The sequence below is a fragment of the Drosophila teissieri genome, chromosome 2L, assembly GCF_016746235.2.
Source record: "Drosophila teissieri strain GT53w chromosome 2L, Prin_Dtei_1.1, whole genome shotgun sequence".
Taxonomy (NCBI): domain Eukaryota; kingdom Metazoa; phylum Arthropoda; class Insecta; order Diptera; family Drosophilidae; genus Drosophila; species Drosophila teissieri.
In genome coordinates, this window is record NC_053029.1 from 17301716 (window position 1) to 17320297 (window position 18582).

An 18582-nucleotide genomic window follows, 5' to 3' on the forward strand; every position below is an offset into this window, starting at 1 on the left:
CGTCGCAGAAGAAATTATAAAATGAAAACAAAGTGAAAATATTTTTCTAATGTCTGACAGCAGCTGTTAAATGCTACGGAAAATCCCGACACAGAAAAGCAGCAAAGGGAGAAAAGTGCTGGTCACAAGAAGCAAAAAGAAGCAAAAAGAGCCTTGAAGAGGGGCCATCGCACTAATGAACTATGAAAATGGCAGACAACAAAAAAAAGAAAGCGGAAGTAACAAAAAGTCGTGTCCACGAGAAGGCAACTTAAAGTACACAGTAGAACAGAAGACCCAACAATAGGTTTGTTCTTTTTATTTTGTATTTATTTTTGACACATATTGCTATATTTTTGTAAGATTATCGAAAACCACTTCTTACAAAGACTACGTTTTGCAAGATATAGCATACGTCATTTGAATAGTTTATTTAATAGTTTTTCCAATGAAGATTAAGTGAAATGTATACGTTATATTCGTTTACTAATTATTTACCATTTAATTTTGCCCATACTTTGGAATCCCAACTTTCGTATTATCCTTTCCTTCTTGTTTTCTCTCTTGTAGAGCAAGTCCACAGTGCTGCATAATTAATTAGAAAACAAAAGCAGCTCACCGGAGAAAGCGGAGAGAGCAACAAGCAATCACTTTCGGAATGGAAAAAATAGAGCAATATCCAAGTGCGGACTTGTAGAATCCACTCAGTAGTGCAGTCGCCACCGGAGGAAGCGGAAGTGGGCGGAATCGGTCGAAAGTGGAAGTGGGGTGGGGCGACTGCTCGCCACAAGATGGCGCTGTGCACTTACTTTTCTGCAGCTTGACAGCGCTTGAAATGAGACAAGTGGCAACAGCACGCGCAGCGAGAACGAGGAAAAAACTCAGACAATGGGGTTGAAGTGGGTGGTCATCGTCAAAATGCTAATGCCAAGGATGCAGAGGAAGCAGAGGATGCAGAGGATGCGACGGGACGCCAGAAGGTCGAACATAAGGTCGGCGGTGGGGCGAGATCGAGTAAAATGCAATCGGTTTGTTGCCACGGCAACTCAATGCGTTCAACTCGGTTTTGCTCTATTTGGTAATTTATGTGGCGACATTTTCGCCACCCAGGAAACCCACCAGGATTCCCGTTTGTTGTTGCTCGTGTTGTTATTGTTGCAAAGTCAACCGCAAGGAACAAAACGAAAGCTGACGGGCAGCATTTTTGTGACAAGCGCACAAGTTTCACGCTTCAACGTGCAACCGAATGGCAAGTGTGGAGGGGCGCGAGGATATGGCCCACGGATGCCTGACCTGTTCCCCAGTGGCAAGTGAGTTAGAAAATTAAAAGCACAATATGTTCGGGCTGGTTTGCTGCTATTTTTAGATCCCTTCTAACACGCTTTCATTGACATATTGGCAAGCATTTGGAAAAAACAGCAGTTTTAAGAATTTAAAAATAGGGCGTAGCATTAAAATTCTATGTCCATACAATTTATAAGAAATGCATGGAAAACAAACACGTGTTAGTCGGAAAAATACATGTTTACCTTGGAAGATAGTTTTACATTTAATTACATTACATTAATCAATAGGCAGCTTAGCTTTTAAAAACTCCGTAAGCTTTTGCTCTCTGGTTTTGCTGACCTAAACCATATGAAATATTCCGAATTTTTGATACCCACGTCTGATATTCCACTCATCGCTCGTACGAGTGTAGCATAAGCCCATGCACACTGATTTATTCCCACAGTTCATCCTAATTTAAAGCGTTTAAAGGTGTAGCAGCGTTGTACTTATTTCGTCATATATTTCCTGCTACCTGATGTGAAAAACTTTTTCTGCTGGCGACATTTCCTTCAAGTTTTCGGGTCTCGCCGCCCGATGGCGGCGGCTGTTGTTATTATTATTCAGTTACTCTGTTTATACAGGCAAGATATTCATACATTCATGAATATATATAAAGCACGTATCTTCCTTTTGGCGCTGCCCCAACACACAGGGCGAGAATTTGCATAAGCACCAGCGTACAACAATAACAAGATGTGACTGTGGGTTGGCCAAGGAAAAACGTGAAAGGCGGGAAAAGCATCCGCAGATAGCGCGAGATGCGGCTTGGCTTACTTTTAAATTTGTACTTCTCGTATGTGCAATATACCCTGTGCATGTGGTAGCACAGAAAAAAATTCTTTTCATCGGCAAATAATATAGGTTAAGATGCAGCTGTGGAAACCAAAAGAGCTTTCATTTGATCAAGGGACAACTGTTTACAATTTCCACAGAAATCTTTACTTGTATTTTGTATAGATCCTGCTAACTACATACGTATATATTTTCAGTGCACATAAGTCCGTGTTTCCTTCGCTACCACTTCTACGACTGCGGCTGTACGTCTATATGTATGGGGACTTATCTTGCCACAGTCCTCGGAGTCGTATGCATGTTTATAAAATTGTCTAAGTTTCCACAAGTTGATTTAAACTTTCTTCGCTTGCCTCGAGCTTTTGGGTATGTATGTATGTTGGTATTTTTCAGAAATAAAAAAATCCTTGCCTTTGTTAGTTAGATACCCGGTGGTGCCGCTCAGGACTCTAATGCAAGTATCTCTTCTCGGCCCTCTGCCGGTTTTCCTGTTTTTCCGACCCACCTCGCGTATACGTTATATTTGTGCAGAAACCAGTTGGTTGCACAGAAGCAGCAAAAAAGCGGAAGTATCGTACATTGTATTGTTGTTATTTCTCCGGTATCCCTTTCATTGTAGAAAATGCTGAAAATGCACTCGGCTATTGAAATCTGAACCGCAGTAACAGCCCACTATATTCGGGCATTTGTCCCTTTTTTTGGTTTTATATTGAAACTTTATATGTGCTCGCCAGATATAAGGAAAGACAGCAGACAGGTGCCCGTAGTAAGGCAAAACTATAAAGGTATGTGAATTAATTCGAAGGAAGATTCTTTCAAAACATTGAGCGTGTAATACCAAAAAAGGAGGTAACGTTAAACCTGCCCTAATGATGTATGATGTATGTACACCTTAAACCAAACTAAAATCTAATTGTTGTTAAGCATATGACGTTTAAGACCGATCAACTGGAAATAACATATTATTTTTCATAGAAACGGTTAGGTAAATTAATTAATTATTCGTGCCTCAAATCAATTTAAATAAAATAGAAAAACAAGTATTTAATTTTTTTTATTTTACGGATGCAGCATTTTAGGTTTATGTTTAGATATGTTTTTGTGTGCCTTGCAAACTTTATTTATTATTTGTCTTCTGGGACAGATTTTAATTTAATATCGAAATAGATAAAAAAGAAGAATGGTAACATTTTATGTATTTTTTTTAATAGAAGAAACATTTTGAGGTTTGTGACGTAATAGGGAGATGTATACTTTTTTCCGAATTAGATGTATTTAATGTAAGGCAGTGCGTTTGCATATAGCTCGCATGGTTCAGCCTTATGCAAGCCAATTGGCCCACTTACACACTTGTTTCGACGTGATCAAACTAATCTGCTTTCCAGCATCTGTTTATAATTTCAGCCAAGGACGAAGAGCATCTGGGCCTATTTGCCATTGCACTTGACTGAGCTTTGGCCCGGCGGCGCTCGCATTCGCACTGTCACCCACTCAGATGAGAAGCTTTTTAACCAGCTAACCACTTCACTCGAGTGTTTGCTCACTTTGCGGGCTGTCTCACCGAGAACCTTTCTCCTGCTTTCTCCGGCTTTCTCCCACTTTCGCCGTGCCGTGCCGTTACCGCTTCGGTTTGTGGTTACTGCTCTTTTTTCGCATATGTTTTGACACGCCCTCTTTTTGCGCCCAGATGTTTTGGCTCCCCAACGATTTTCTGCGCCTTTCTTTGTTTTTGCTTACGACCCCTACATTGTCTGTCGGCTTTCACTCAGTTTATTTGTACTCATGCATCATAAGGGTTTAATGGATTTGCCGTTGGCCTAGGCGCGGTATCGTTCCCGTTTGCTTTGCATCATTTACCCACTTTTCACACGCCCCCAAAAGCAAAGCAAGGAGCGTGTGGACCTACGCAATGATTATCATATTACGGCCATTGTGTCTGGGACCACACCTCGCTTTCCTTCCATCCATTCCGCACTTACCACTTGGCTTTATGACTTTATTTTCGCCTGCCCTTCTCGACGGCAGTTAATACATTTTTATAGACTTGCCAAACTACTTAACAACCCCACTTTCGGCTTATTTTCCTTCTTCTGGGCCGTATCTCTATTAGCTTTTCGCGTGCTTTGTCATTGCCGTTAATAGACTTACTTTCCTTCGTGGCCCAGTTTCCGAGGCAAAGCCTTGCAAAGTAGCCACAGACCATTAAAGCCAACTGCCCACCTGACCAACTGGGACTGACCGCCTGCTTCCCATAAAAAAATTGGTCAACGCGGCGTATTTGTTTATATGCGAATAGTTGAGGGATCCTATTTCATTTAATGACTAAACCAGCTTTGTACGAATTTTGCAAGTCTAACCTTAAATTTTAAGGTCAGACGTCAATTTATTATACCGATTGATTTTTTAATGCATAAAGTTGTGATGCAATTATCTGATATATTAAAAAAGTATTTAATCTATATGGGTAGGCTGCACTAACACTTAAAAAGAGTGAGCATTTCCCGTAATGGAATAAAATGGTAAGAAAAACATATTAATCTAGGGGAAGGTACAAATTAATTTCTATAATCACCATCTAGTGCACTTAGCTCAAGTTTTGGCCAACGGCTTCCGGCACTCTGTTTGCTCAGAAATTCCGTTTACATTTGCCAACATTTTTGCAGACTTCAGCAGCATCTGTAGTAGTCAGATCGAGGAGAACAAAAATGAACACGACTACTGGTTGCTTTCGGTTGCTTTCGGTTGCCCATGTACTTGGCTTGTCGTAGTCTGAAGCTGTCCTCAACACACATCAATGGCATTATTAACACCGCATACAAGAGCACGGATTCTGAATGATGCCTTCAAGCAGGCTCCGAGGCCAAAAACCCAAAACATGTGTCGTTGTCCTTGTTGTGTACATGTACATATAAGTGGCTCTATGTGCGAGCGTATTTATGAACCACTGTACTGCGCCACACCACATATGTATGTATATATTTACATCCACACAGCTAGCTGGCACTGTAATACATACGCATGTAAACTGCTTTTGGCGTGCAGTAAGTGGTCTTAACTTCCAAAGCTAGGACATTCTGTTTGGGCTTAAAGAATATTGGTTCCCCCACTTTGCAAGTGCGTCTGTGCAGTCAAAAAAATACTACATTGCTGTGAGAGACCATATAATTTCAAACACATGCTACTAAAACAATGAGCCCTAACTTAGAACTTGCGAAAACTAAATTCGAACGTTTTGCTTATCCAAGCCCTGAAAATATATAATTATATTGTGATTTCCTTACCTCGAATTTAATTTTTGGCTGTTAAGCGAACAAAATCATAATAGAAGCTCAAATTTGTACCACACTTTCTGATTAAAGATGTTAAGTGCCACACATGCTTTTTATTTCTTTCGACTTATCTCACCTGAATATTGATTAAATTTGTTCCACCTCCACTTGCAACTTTATGCTCGCCCCGTGTTCAAAACACGTAATCCTACCTATTTGGGTTGTCTGGGCCAACTTCAAATTTACAGCTGGCAATTGGAAAGTCAGAACCCGTCTGACCCTTTTTCTTTTAGCTCATCAATGAACCAATAAAGTATGCTACCGAAAAAGGGCCAGCAATTGATGTTTTATTTCCTCGTTACATGTGTGAGCCATACAAATGCAGTTAGGAAAATGTATACCTCTACATTTGCCACCCCTGTTTGTTCTGCGAAATCAGGTTAACGAAGAGTCTTCTTCTGGCCAATTTAGGTGCGTGCGGAATTTTCTCCGATGAGAAGCCGTTTGCAGTTTTCGGCAGGTACAATTAGCATTGCGAGTCTAGCTAGTTCTAGTACGGCATTCAACGAATTTTAGGAATGCCCCGGCCCAGATGATAAAGATGGAACTGGAACTGGAGCAGTCTGATAAATTGAAATTTGAGCTGAATCGTAGAGCTGTTCGTCAGTTTGGTGCAGCTCTTTAGCTCCGATCCAGCCACTTCAAAGTTTGCGTTGTCGCCAAGTTCGGAGAGTAATGAAAGTTACGTGCCTCCTTGTCTGACGGGGTAGCACTTCTGCGAAGGAAGAAAAGACCCCAGAACTACAGGATAAAGGACAAGGACGTGACGGCGTCGAGTCGCAAGGCGGTTGCATTCAAATTAAATAGCATTTTGATGAATATTGATTGATTGCCTTTGCCTTGGGACAAATTAGAAGCGCAAACCGACAAAGTTTTGTTTGCCAAGTTTAGCCTTGAGTTTTACACAAGGTGGATTTGATTTTGAATTATTTTTAATTTCAATTTGAAGGAGCTGTGAATTCTACTTCGTTCTATGAGGTCAAACCAGAAATTAAAATATTGATACAATATTAGAAATCCTATCCAATCCGCTAACGAATGTTTTTACTGCTTAAGAATCCAACGACTAGTTATGGAAAACCAAAAGAAAATGTATCGCCTTTTTTAAGCTGCACAGTAAACTTTAGTCAAGTTGCAAATATGCAATCGATCCTACAAGATCAAAACAATATATATAAATACATTTTTTGCTTGCAAATTTTCCGGCATAAATTTCATTTAGCGGGTGTCGCTGTGCGCCTTGTTAAATATGAAAGGATTTCCTGGCTCTAGTTGCCGAGCCAATGTTAAACCATTTTCGTAATGCAGGCTACAAAGTACAGCAGTCCTCGCAGACGACAGAGGACCCACAAGGCAAGGCAATGTCCTCCGGACGAAACACAATGCAAGCGGCAACCGGAAATGAGTAAACAAGCGTCAAATAGTGAAAACAGCGGACCCCAGTACAATGCAATACCCAGTAGTCCTGGCTCCTGGCTCCTGGCTCCATCAACATCCACTCCTCGAGTCCTTTTTCGTGCCTCGGTAAGAGAGAACAAATAAATGAAACATTAAACAAGAGAGAAGGAGCGGCACGAAAGGAGAATAAGTAGGGCTGGAAGGGGAACGCGCGCCGCATAAGAACGAAAAATGAGCACCGAAGACAACAACGGGATATCCTGGAACTTTATAAGGAGCTCCCCAGAAAAGGACAGCAACAATAACGGCAAGGACAACGAAGTTTATTTTAACTTTTGATTTCCGCCTTTTTCGGCGCGGCCCTCGAGTGCATTGGCAAATGATTGCATTGAGTGGCAAAGTTGCGCTTTCAAGAGAATATCGAGTAAGTCGGCTCAGCATTAAAAATGAATTAAACTGACAGTATTCTGTTGTGTTGACGGCAACGGCAAAGGAAACAGAATAAGGTACAACGATTCTGTTCACCTCACACAAAAACGGCGACGTTCCACCTGATACATACCTTTCAACGTACCTAGTATACCTTTTACAGTACTTCTAAGGGGTATTCATCATGCGGCCTGATTTGTTCTGCCAAATTTCTACCTGGAACCTAACTCCGAGTTCTGGGTTTCCTTAGTTCACATACTAAATCCAAAGTTTCGGCTAGATCTAGGAAAGGTTTTTAAGTGTTAGGTGAACCAGGTGTTGCTAGACGGACATGACCAAATCGACTTGTCTAGTAATCCTAGAACGGAACCGGCTCTATCTGATACTTGAACTATACTACACTTACTATACGAGCATTGTCTATTTGAAACCACTACATACTTTCAAAGAATATATGTAGTATATCCTCTTACTGTAGCAGTAACGGGTCTAAATACCAAACATTTTACGTCTTTAACGACTTTTGCCTTATCAACACCTATAAATATACAACGCTACAACTATTCTCGTAGCAAGGGCGAGGGGCTCTCGTTACAAACAAGTCTAATATACTTTTCTTCACAATAAACTGATAGCCAAATTTCGAACACAGAATCTTAGATTAAACAGAAAATTCCGCATTTTTATCCAATTTTTACAGAGTGGGTACCACATCCCACTACAGAGACAGTAAGTAAGTGGGTTAAGAACAAATGTCCCTCTGCTTTTTGTTAAATGTTGCTTAATAATAATGCTTAACTAATTTTCAAACAATAAGCCTTGACTTAATTGTCAACAATTCTTTATGTCTAGTCTAAAGACTTTGATTCATAGTAACATTCAAACAGACGAGTCTAACACATTCTAGTACCACTATCTCTGAAAGAGCTTTTTATATTTTATATTAAAATGCCAAGGCCTTCAACACATGACTCCATCTCGATGTAAGAATATTTTGACCAAACGAACTTTATTGTTATTTTTTTTTTCTTTGAAGACAATTGAGTAACTCATCAGTTACTTTTGAAGATGACCAATGCGAAAATCTAGATGAAGAGTTCCTGTATAAGAAATGCTTTAGCTTATCCTCCAACTTAACGAGGTACGTAATTGATGTAGAATTAAATTCGCTATAAAATAAGTTTTAATAGAGTACAAAGTGTTCTTTTGGACTACAAGCAGTTCAAGGCGGCTCGAACAATTCAGCGCTATTTTCACGGATGGCTAGTTCGCGATCACTTGAGAAAACTGAAGAAGTCTGCGATAATTATTCAAAAATGGTGGCGCCGTTTCGAGGCTCAGAGAAATTTACTCTATGTTGCCGAATCCGTCTTGCAGTCGGCTTGTTTGGCCCATTACGAGACGTCTGCCATCCTGATTCAGACCCTCTATCGGGGCTGGTGGTCGCGAAAACACATCTATGACCTTACCATGCTCAAGAGCGTGCAGAATACGTTGGCAAAGGACCTCATTCACACTTTGGTCAAGTACTTGCACTCGACCAAGGATTCCGATATGCTGCCTGGCGTTTACACCATACGAGACTCGGGGTAAGTGCTTCGTCATTCGGTTTTATAGGTTAGAAGATGCACTGCACACGGATGCACTTATCTATCCGACTATTTGTTTTTCCTACATATGTAAATAGATCATTTTGATTTAATCTAAATAATTCCTAAGCAGTATTGTGCTCGGTGCTCACAGACTCTACGCTGACGGCCGATCACAGTGACCGAATAGTTATTTTAATAGAAAGTACTTTAATTTAATAAATTCTCATTATTCCCTAGTTGTGAATTAACTGCTTAACTACTTAATTTTGTAATTATATGAATATCAATTAATTTTCTGATCCTATACATTTTTCTAGCACTTGCCTGAAAACGTTGGAGGAGCTGATGTCAACATTTGGCTTTCGATATTATAATGCCCAAGCTTGCTACAAAATGAGCAAAACATTGTCAGTAGTGGCACAGGGCAGAAAAGCGTTTAAGGCCACTTTACATTTCACGGATATACCATATCCCGGCTTTAATGATCGCGGATTTTGTGGTGCCCGACAGTATTCCACCATGTCCTTGAATACGAGAGATCCAGATCATTTTGAATTCATTCACACATTTCTGTCCGGTCGTAGGAAAATAGGCATGACAATCACGGCTAAGTTTGAACAAAAAATGGCCAACCTTGCAGAAGAAAATCGTGAGTTTGTGTTGCAATTTGAACGAGGCTTAAATGACTTTCATTTTTTTAATATACAGGTTTAAATATGTTGATAAAGAGGGACAACAAGAAAAAGGGTTTTATGAAACGGGTTTATCTTGACATGAAAAACTGGCATTATTCAGATGGGGATCGAATTCTTCCCATCAGATTGTTCAAAGCTACTGAGATGTCCGTCGTCCTGGAAAGTGCTCAGAAAACACTGGAATCAATTTTCGGTGAACTGGAGCCATGTGTTTGTCCAACGAACAATGACATATCTTACCTTATAAATTCTCTTAATGATTCTTAAGGAGTTTGTAATCTTTGTGTACTTTATCTTTGTAAACCTTTCGATTATTCCGTAATAAATGAACCTTTATGATATATATATGTTGTTTTACTTATCAATGTTAATTTACAAGCCAAAAATGATATGCTGCTGAACATTTTTCCAATGCAACTTGACTATAGCTATACTTTTTGCATTGTAACTTTACTCTGTCTTATACTTATAATTAATATATACCTTTTACTCGTTAAGTAAAAGGGTTTCGTTAAAAAGTATGTAACAAGTAGAAGGAAGCGTTCCCAACCCTATAAAGTATATATACCCTTGATCAGAATCAAAAGCCGAGTCGATCTGGCCATGTCAGTCCGTCTTTATGATCTCAGGAACTACTCCCACTCTTTCTACCACAAATGAAATGTTTTCATTTTATTATTTTTGGCTAATTTCTATCGATATGCCAAAAGAATGTTGATTTTTTCCGTTTGCATCCCAATAGCGAAGTAACGGGTATCTGATAGTCGACTATAGCATTTTAATTTAGACTAAATCTTTGTAGACCTGACTTTCCTCTGCGGCCCTTTTCCTTTTTGTTTATTCCGCACACACAAGCATAAGTTCAATATTGGCAGCAAATTAAATTTAATGATGTTTGCTGCTTGCAGCCAGAAGAAAAAGCGTAGCAAAAAGCCAAGCAAAAATTGCGAACTCTGGTAAATATTTGCCAACCGACTCTAATGAACTTAAGCATACAAATAGGGAACTAGCGTGGAGGGCCCCCAGACTTTGAGCAATGCCAGTGTCGTGCAGTATATTTTTCCCAAAAGATTTTCAGGCGATCTATTGAGCCTTCATTAAAGATTTCCCCCTCTCGCCCCATTAAAAGAAATACATTAGTAATAAAAGAAAATTGGCTGAAGAGCGGTAAGCGTGTTTATACGAGAAACGCCCTTTCTATTAATTATATGTATTTACACATTACTCGTATTTTCGTGTTGCGTACCGCGTGGGTTGTCCATTGTGATGGCACAAAAGTCAGAAGTTTTGATACATTTCACTTTCAGTATTCTCAGTAGGCAATGAAAGTCTATGCACAGCTCAGTCAAATCTTGTTGAAAAAAATGTAATCACATGTGCTGAGACTTTTTCTGTCAATCGAATTTCCCTACCTAACTAGGAACGGGGACTATACAATTCAGTTGATTCCCGAGGTTCAAACTAGCAACACCTTCGGGAATGAACTCCAAATTCTAAGTGATTTTCGGTTGCCTTACGAAATTTAAAATTTTCGACTAGTTTTAAGAACAAAGTTTCTTTTTTTAAAATTATTCTTAAGCACAAAGTGATATTCTTTCCACCTGAAAAGTCGTAATATATCGTAAACACCAACTCAGAAACACACAGAGCACATGAATGCCTTGAAACACGTACAGACGACTCGACTCTTTTCTTTTCTCCTGAGGATACTCTACAGTAAGTATTTGTTATATTGTTCAATATTAAACATTTCGTGCCTTACAGAAGCATTTTTTTGCAGTGATTTACACTTACATTAATTTATACTTCCTGGACGAACTTACATAAGCGGAAATAAGACTTAAACACTATTATCTATAATACTGGTGAGATTATTTTAATGATCTGCGTATGCAAACTGCTAATTAAAATTATTCCTTTCCCTTACTGAAATCAGATCAACACTTGGAGCTCTCTGGACACGTAACTCATGATTACCAATACCAATGAATGAAAAGCAGGAGGGGCATATACATATATGGATATATATATGCTATACTAAATAATATAAAAATAAATGTACCTTTTAAACTTAAAGCAAATGTATTTATTCTGGGGACAAATAATAAATACAAATATTAAATAGAAATCTTTATAAAGAATGGTAATAGTTAATTAGGCCAAAAGTGGGTCAGAAAAACAGTGTGAACTGAAAACAAGCTAAAAATGGGCGGCGAAAAAAATAGGAGCCGAATTAACCCAAATATGCAAATAAATCTGCCAACAAAAATGGAAACGAGTCTGAGCCAAGTTGCACATTAACTTCCGCAGCTCATTAAGTCACTGTCAGCCCCTCGAGGCGGGAAGCTGGCTGGAATACTGGTACATATAAATTTATGTGACGCCAACTGGACGACAGTCGACCACTGTACAAGGCCCCAGAATCGACCAAGAACGTCGCTCCGAGCTGGAAAACAACAAAACATGGGTGGGAGGTGTTAGCAGCACACCCTGCGTATTTAGATGAATCTACAGGGGTCGAAAAAATGCTGAAAAGATTGGAATAAAAATGTCGGCGCTTAGAATAAAATACGCAGAAAACAAAAATATGACGCGGCTCGCCCTCCTTGCCTGAAATTTAATTGGGTCGATTGCCTTACTTTGCCTGCTTGTATTTATGTTTGACCAAAATAAATGGCTGGATTTTAAAATTTTAAATGTTTTGCCATGCGAGGGTCATGGGCAATCCTAAGGGGCCAATGGCCAAAGCAGGCCAAACTAATTAGTGGCCATTTTGTGGGTGCTCTCCATTTGATTAATTTTAAATGTGAACTTAATTGAAACGCAGTAAAGCAGGAGATCTCTTTAAAGATTTCAATGTACAAAAATACTACAGTTATCAAAACCTCAGAATTGGGATGCTTTACTCACTTATCTATCATTTTGAATTGCCGGCATTTTGTCAACTTTATTCGATTTCAGTTGTCTTTCTGTCTATATCATTATCGCACTAATTTGAGGGTAAACTCAAATTGGTACCCACATGCAGATTGCACACGATTAAATTAATTTGCTGGTTTCGTTGTTGCTTTTGCCATTGGCACAGTAATCCGCATGGAGCTATATAATTAAACACACGCGCTGCGAGAAAGCGAACGAGAATCAATGAACCGAGCATCGGTTCGAGAAACTAGACCTTGGCAGAGTGTCAGCATTACTTATTACCAAATTACGATATAGCGAATTAAAACAGATGCAACTTTTAATTTCTTTGCCTACGAATTTGCAGCCCCGTTAACGAATTTTTTGGCAGTGCAGCTGGCCGGCGTTTGCCTGAGATCCAATTCGGTGCGCGTTATCAATGAAACTGCTGATTTTTCTCGTCATCGTCGCCAGCATCGCCCCAGAAAGGAAATGCCTTCGTGGCGACTCGGCTTTTTGCGTTCTCCCTCTCTATCGCTCTTTGGCAGGACCTGTTCTCTCAACTTAACGAAGGACTTCGGAGAGAGAGAGCCCAGTAATATTTAACGGTCGGAAAGGTTTTGAAATTGGTTTACTTGTTTTTCATTTAAAGGAACATAAATATTTATTTTTATTTTAATTCATTTAAAAATATTTTATATATATGTTCTACACATATCGAATAAAATTTGTAATGTTAGGAATATATGTTCGCATGACGAATTCGAGGAAATAAACGGTGGCTTGTCCCAACACTGTTAAAATATGGGGAAATTATTTAACATACTTACTTCTGCAGGTAATAACATAAGTGAAACCTTTATACCCAAGCTACACAAACATGTTTAGTTGTATAATTTAAAAATTTAAATTTATTTCTAAAAATCTATCTTATTGATTGTGTGTGGTACGATGTCCACGCCACAGTGGTCAGCTTATTAATTTGTATACCTTTTACTCAAAGAGTCTGTCTATCCGTTCATCTGTCCGTCCGTCAGACTGTTCACGTGTCCATATAAATTTCTAGATCTGAGGAACTATAAAAGCTGGAAAGTTAAGCATGCAGATTCTAGAGACTCCCAGGCTGCGCAAGTTTGTCAACTTCTATCGACATGCCAAAATCATTATAATAAATACCGATACATTAAATACGTAAAAACGTTCTCCCATGCACCCTCAATAGTTGATTATAGTCGAGGAATTTCAATTTTGAATTAAAGCAATATACAAACGATGAAAGTCTCAATAAAACAAATCATATTTTTCATAACACCTTTTAACTGCGAATCGATTTTCATTTGCAAACTAAATCGCTGGGTGAGGTTTAATTAATTGACATTAATTAGGGATAATGCATTTACTGCTCAGTGCCAAGTCAAGGAATTAGGGTAAGCCCCTATGAGGGACCTCCCTTACCCGAGAATTACGGTATTACCCCACCTTTCGCAAGGTTTTAAGATGCTTCAATATGCTTCGCTCTATGCCACATAACCGACTGACTCCCGCCTACTTAAAGTAAGGAAAATCTTTTATGACACGTTATTAGTTGGTCCTGAGCAAAGGGAAAGCCGCGAGTTGTGCGATATATGTATATGTGAATGTATATGTTCATACATGTGTATGGAGAAGGAGCAGCGACTCAGACGGCGGCGAGCTTTAATATGCTTAATGTAATTATGAGAATCGCATAGAAGGGCACCGCATCCCTGCATACAAATGAAAGCGTAATTCGCCAAAGGATGGAGGGTGTCAGGTTGTAAAAAATGCCGGGGGACTTTCGTACCCGCGGTTGTCATAAAAACACGCAATTTACGTATACAATACACCGATTTTTATTGTTGCGCGAGAAAAAAAGATTGCATTTTAAGGTCGGTCAATTACAAATTTAAATATTGTGCTTTAATTTATGATGCCCCACAACTTTCCCAGGAAAACAGTTGAAAATATGCGCCTAGCAATTCGCACCTAAAAATAGAATATCTATTTACAATTACCTTTTACTACTAACTTTTCGGTCAGCGCACTAAGCTGTTTTGCATAAATTTTTGTTTAATTTTTTTGACAATTCCCGAAATCCATTTGCTAAGTGTCCATTTTCTTATTTTTGTGTTTACTTCTCATACTTTACCTGACGAATCATCACCTGAGCCACATTAAAACAAATCGGAGATCAGGCGTCCTACTTAAATTTACATTTACATCGCAAACATATTTATTTCTTCGCTCCGAAATTCGTAAACTGACTTTGCGGCTAATGCAAATGGCAGGCGAAGCGAAGCGTAAAATGCTTTGTAAATTATTATGCCAAGTCTAAAAAATGGGGTGGGTCCCACGACCCCACATACATAAATATTTTTCCAGAGATAAACAAAGTATTTGCGCAGCGGGACGCCATGTGTCATAAATTTCAATTGACTTATGAATATGGAGGGCAATCTGTTCCCTTAGAAAGTTTTAGCGCCAACACGTGCCTAAAAGCCGATGAATACTGTTTAAATTTATATGCCATATTGCTTATTTTTTGTGGTCTTATTGGATAAAATATTCTAAGTCAACTGTAAATGAAAAATAAAGTTTATAATGAGTCTAGGCTTTAACATATATTTATTTTTCATCAATCCATGCACCGGCGAACTTCGTATATTTTATGTTTGTCAAATCTCTTGCCGAAAGCAATAGAAATTTTTCTTTCGATTCCAATGCATAATTTTCATGTGGGAAATTATTATTTTTTTATTATATTATTATTTTATTTATTATATATGTATATATTTATTTTTCATCAATCCATGCACCGGCGAACTTCGTATATATTTATGTGTTTGTCAAATCTCTTGCCGAAAGCAATAGAAACTTTCGCCCGAGGCCAATGCATCATTTTTATGAGGAAAATTTTAGAACGGCCTAAGCTCTTAATGGGCTCCGCAGCTCAGTGGGGCGAAAAGTCCTTGGCCAGGACTTCCACATACTCTCGAAGGCAGTAAGAGCGGGGCAGAAGGCAGTGAGAGCACCCCAAAGGATATTAACAATAATCTAACCAAATTAACCCAAAGCACTAAAGTGTAAGTGACATTAAGTTAATTTTCGTGTGCGCCAGCGAAAGAATAAACGAGATGAAAAACAAAACGGAAGAGCCGAAACAAAAGAAGTGGTAAATAGGGGGAAAACTTACGTTTTATTTTCCGTATTCTGTGTTTTTTTCTGCTCCTCTTCTCTACTTTTTTCTTTTGTCCCTGCCGCCGTTGGTTGCATCAACTGTGCAAAATTTCCCACGAGATCAATCAGCCACAGGCTGGAAAACAGGACGGCCAACAACAACAACCACGACGCCTGCGATGAGGTGGGCTTTGTGGGTGGGAAAAACCAGCAGGAGCAGCAGTTCCTGTCGCTCCTTGTTGTGGTTTTTGTTGCTATTACTGCCTCCGTTCAAGTTCTTCCTTTTGTGTAACTTTGACCTGCTCGGCTCCCAGAGCTTTTCTTTTCCCGCTGGTTTATTGTCTGCAAGTAGTAGCAGCTTCTTCCCGAATATATACGTATGTATGTAGCAGGACTCCCTTCCTTTTTTCACCTCTTGGCATTGGCCTTTGGAGTGTGCAGCTAATGAAGCGGCAGCTGATGAGCCAGCTCGGGTCAGGGGCGTGCGACGTTCAGTGCGAAGGGGTGGGCTTAGCAACTACTTTTTGAGCCATAAGTTGGGCAAGGAAACTTGCACCAAAATCTGAGGTTTTAGCGAGTGCTTCGGCTCCTTTCATACTCTTATTGAACAGATTTTCCTTAAATTCAAACTTGAAATTTTTAAAAATATTAATGCTGTTTTCAATGTTGTTACCATAAGCTTAGTTGTAATTTCAAGCTACTAAATGGTTTGGAACCTAATAAGGTATTTTAAAACTTGCCTTCGAACCACCACCTCTGCCTGAGACATGATAAAAAAAAGCAGAAAGTTGCTCCGAAGCCAAAAGTTGTCGCTCATTATCGGAAAACACTTGAAAGAAGCGCAAAAGTCCCGGAACTGGGCGCTAATTGTCACAGTATGCGTGTGTGAATTCGAGAGTCCTTTGACCGAATCCAGGAAAATATGCCGCCAAAAGAAAGCCACTTGATTGATTAATGGATGTGAGGCGGCAGTGTCGAGGCGACAAGTGACGAAGTCAGGCTGTACGGGGATTTGCTGCCGCTAAATGATGTGCCAAGTTAGACACGGACTGGCAAATAAGGCTGGCTGACTGGGGTCAGCGATGATACTGGGGTCAAAGGTGGAGTTGCGCCAGAAAGCAAGCCAAAAGTGGACGCAATAAACCGTCAAAATGGCGCCCGGCAAATGACAATAAAATTGTTTGAAGCTCCATTCCGGGATGTCGGGCGGTGGCTTGTATTTCGGCACCCTTTCCGGAAACATTTAATTTTGCTCCCACCCAGAACTCGATGCAGAGTTTCTTGCACAACTTGCACTTCCGTCTACTTTTGCATTTCCGCTGCATTTCGGTGGTGCGGATGACGACGACCTGGGCTATTCCGATCTCGAAATGGAGTTCGGGTCCATTGCGGATGTCCGCGTGGCAATTTTAATGCAATTTTTATGCGCCCGCTTTCGGCTTCCGATTTTTTATTTAACCCCCCGCCGTTTCGGTGCCTTTTCTCTTCTTTCTCTGCCATTTACTTTTTATCGTGTGCCATAATAGCAGTTTGTCTCTCCCTCGACTGCAGTTTGTGGCCAGGGGAAATGGCAGCCGGGTCCTGCATCCTGTGGAGCGGAAGTCAGGTATGTAGGGAGCGGAAAAATTCGGTTGTATTTCGGTTTTAGCCTGGGGTTGCTTGGGGCCTTAGCTTGTCTAATTGCGTCCTTCATTACACGGCAAAAAGAGATTAGAGTTTGCCAGTGTCATGGGTGCGGATATGAGCCAGAGATAAAACGCACTCATATTAAGTTCATGTATTGTTATAGTAGTAAAATAGTAATATTATACACAGCTCGCCGACACCCAATCTTACATATATTCCATCATATTTATATTAATTAATTATGAAAATACCTAGATATGTGTTGTTATAGTACGTACTGAACACCTTCTATGAAGCCACCTAAATATTATTTCTTAAACATACACGAACATAACAACAATACATGCCATGAGTTCGTGGCATAATATAAGTTTACCAAATTGAGTAGCTGGCATTATTTCAAGTTCCTGATTGATCATAATCCATTACAGGGGGCTTGTCGCCATGGCGGAAATTTTCCACTCGAAACTTTTAAGCAGTTTTCCCAAAAATAGACCCAAAAAACTGGCAATGGAAAATTTTTGCATAAAACCATTTTGCTTGCAGCAACCGCAAGACAATGTTGTAAACTAAGACCAGTTCTCCCCCCCCAAAACCCCTTTTTCCCTCTGCTGAGTTTTCCCGAAAAGTTGTTGCTATTCGAGAGCCCAAGAAAATTTCTATAAAAAGGCATAATAGACGTCAGCAAATGTCTGCGACAGCAGCAGCAGAGAACTACAACAAAAGCATCAATAAACAGTGTAAAAGACAGTTACTGGGTTGGAGTGCCAGAAAGAGAGGATGGCATTTGGTGTGACAGAGAGGCGAGAACGAAATGCACTACGCAAAAAAACAATTAAACCAGATCTACCATATTTATAACCAATTTCTAAAATATTGCTATTCTTTTTCAAACCATATCCACGAAAACAAAAGAATATATTCCCCGACTTCTCCGAGATCTACGTGTCACGTTGAAAGTTAAGCTAAACTGTTTTCAGTGTGCTGGAAGGGACAACTCTGGACTTGAGGTTGCGGCTGAGCTCTAAAGCTTCCGTTCATATTTTTATCGGGCTTGGAAGGGGTTTTCGGCTGGCGATACCCGTTCGCAAAGGAAAGGGTGATTATGGAGCGGCGTAAACCATACGTCAAAGATGCTTTATTGAGCGGGACAAACAAAGGCCGTAGGAGGAAGGGGTGGCCAACAAATTTAAAGTTGTGCGGTTGCCGCACCCCGGGCCTCCTCGATTTCCAAACCGCCCACAGAATCAAGAGCTGGCCACCAACAGCTGCCAATGATGCAAACAAACAAAATGCTCCGGGCGGGATTTTAAAAAG

At 39.8% G+C, this 18582-nt stretch overlaps 1 protein-coding gene and 1 long non-coding RNA gene across 3 annotated transcripts; both read left to right on the forward strand.

Moving 5' to 3' along the window:
• The first annotated feature begins 8087 nt into the window (after positions 1-8087).
• Positions 8088-9886, forward strand: LOC122626167. Of its 2 annotated transcripts, none has more exons than XM_043806321.1 (5): positions 8088-8239; positions 8293-8397; positions 8447-8845; positions 9166-9497; positions 9557-9886. In XM_043806321.1, exons 1-5 carry the CDS (start codon positions 8205-8207, stop codon positions 9808-9810), a joined length of 1125 nt encoding a protein of 374 aa, XP_043662256.1. In that variant the 5' UTR covers positions 8088-8204; the 3' UTR covers positions 9811-9886. The 2 variants fall into 2 exon arrangements, with proteins under 2 accessions (XP_043662256.1, XP_043662257.1); XM_043806322.1 differs by having other exon boundaries at positions 8456-8845.
• A 1087-nt stretch (positions 9887-10973) lies between these two features.
• LOC122626653 lies at positions 10974-11619 on the forward strand. Its single transcript, XR_006326722.1, has 3 exons — positions 10974-11259; positions 11324-11408; positions 11480-11619. It is a non-coding gene; the product is annotated as an uncharacterized LOC122626653 (long non-coding RNA).
• The last annotated feature ends 6963 nt before the right edge of the window (positions 11620-18582 follow it).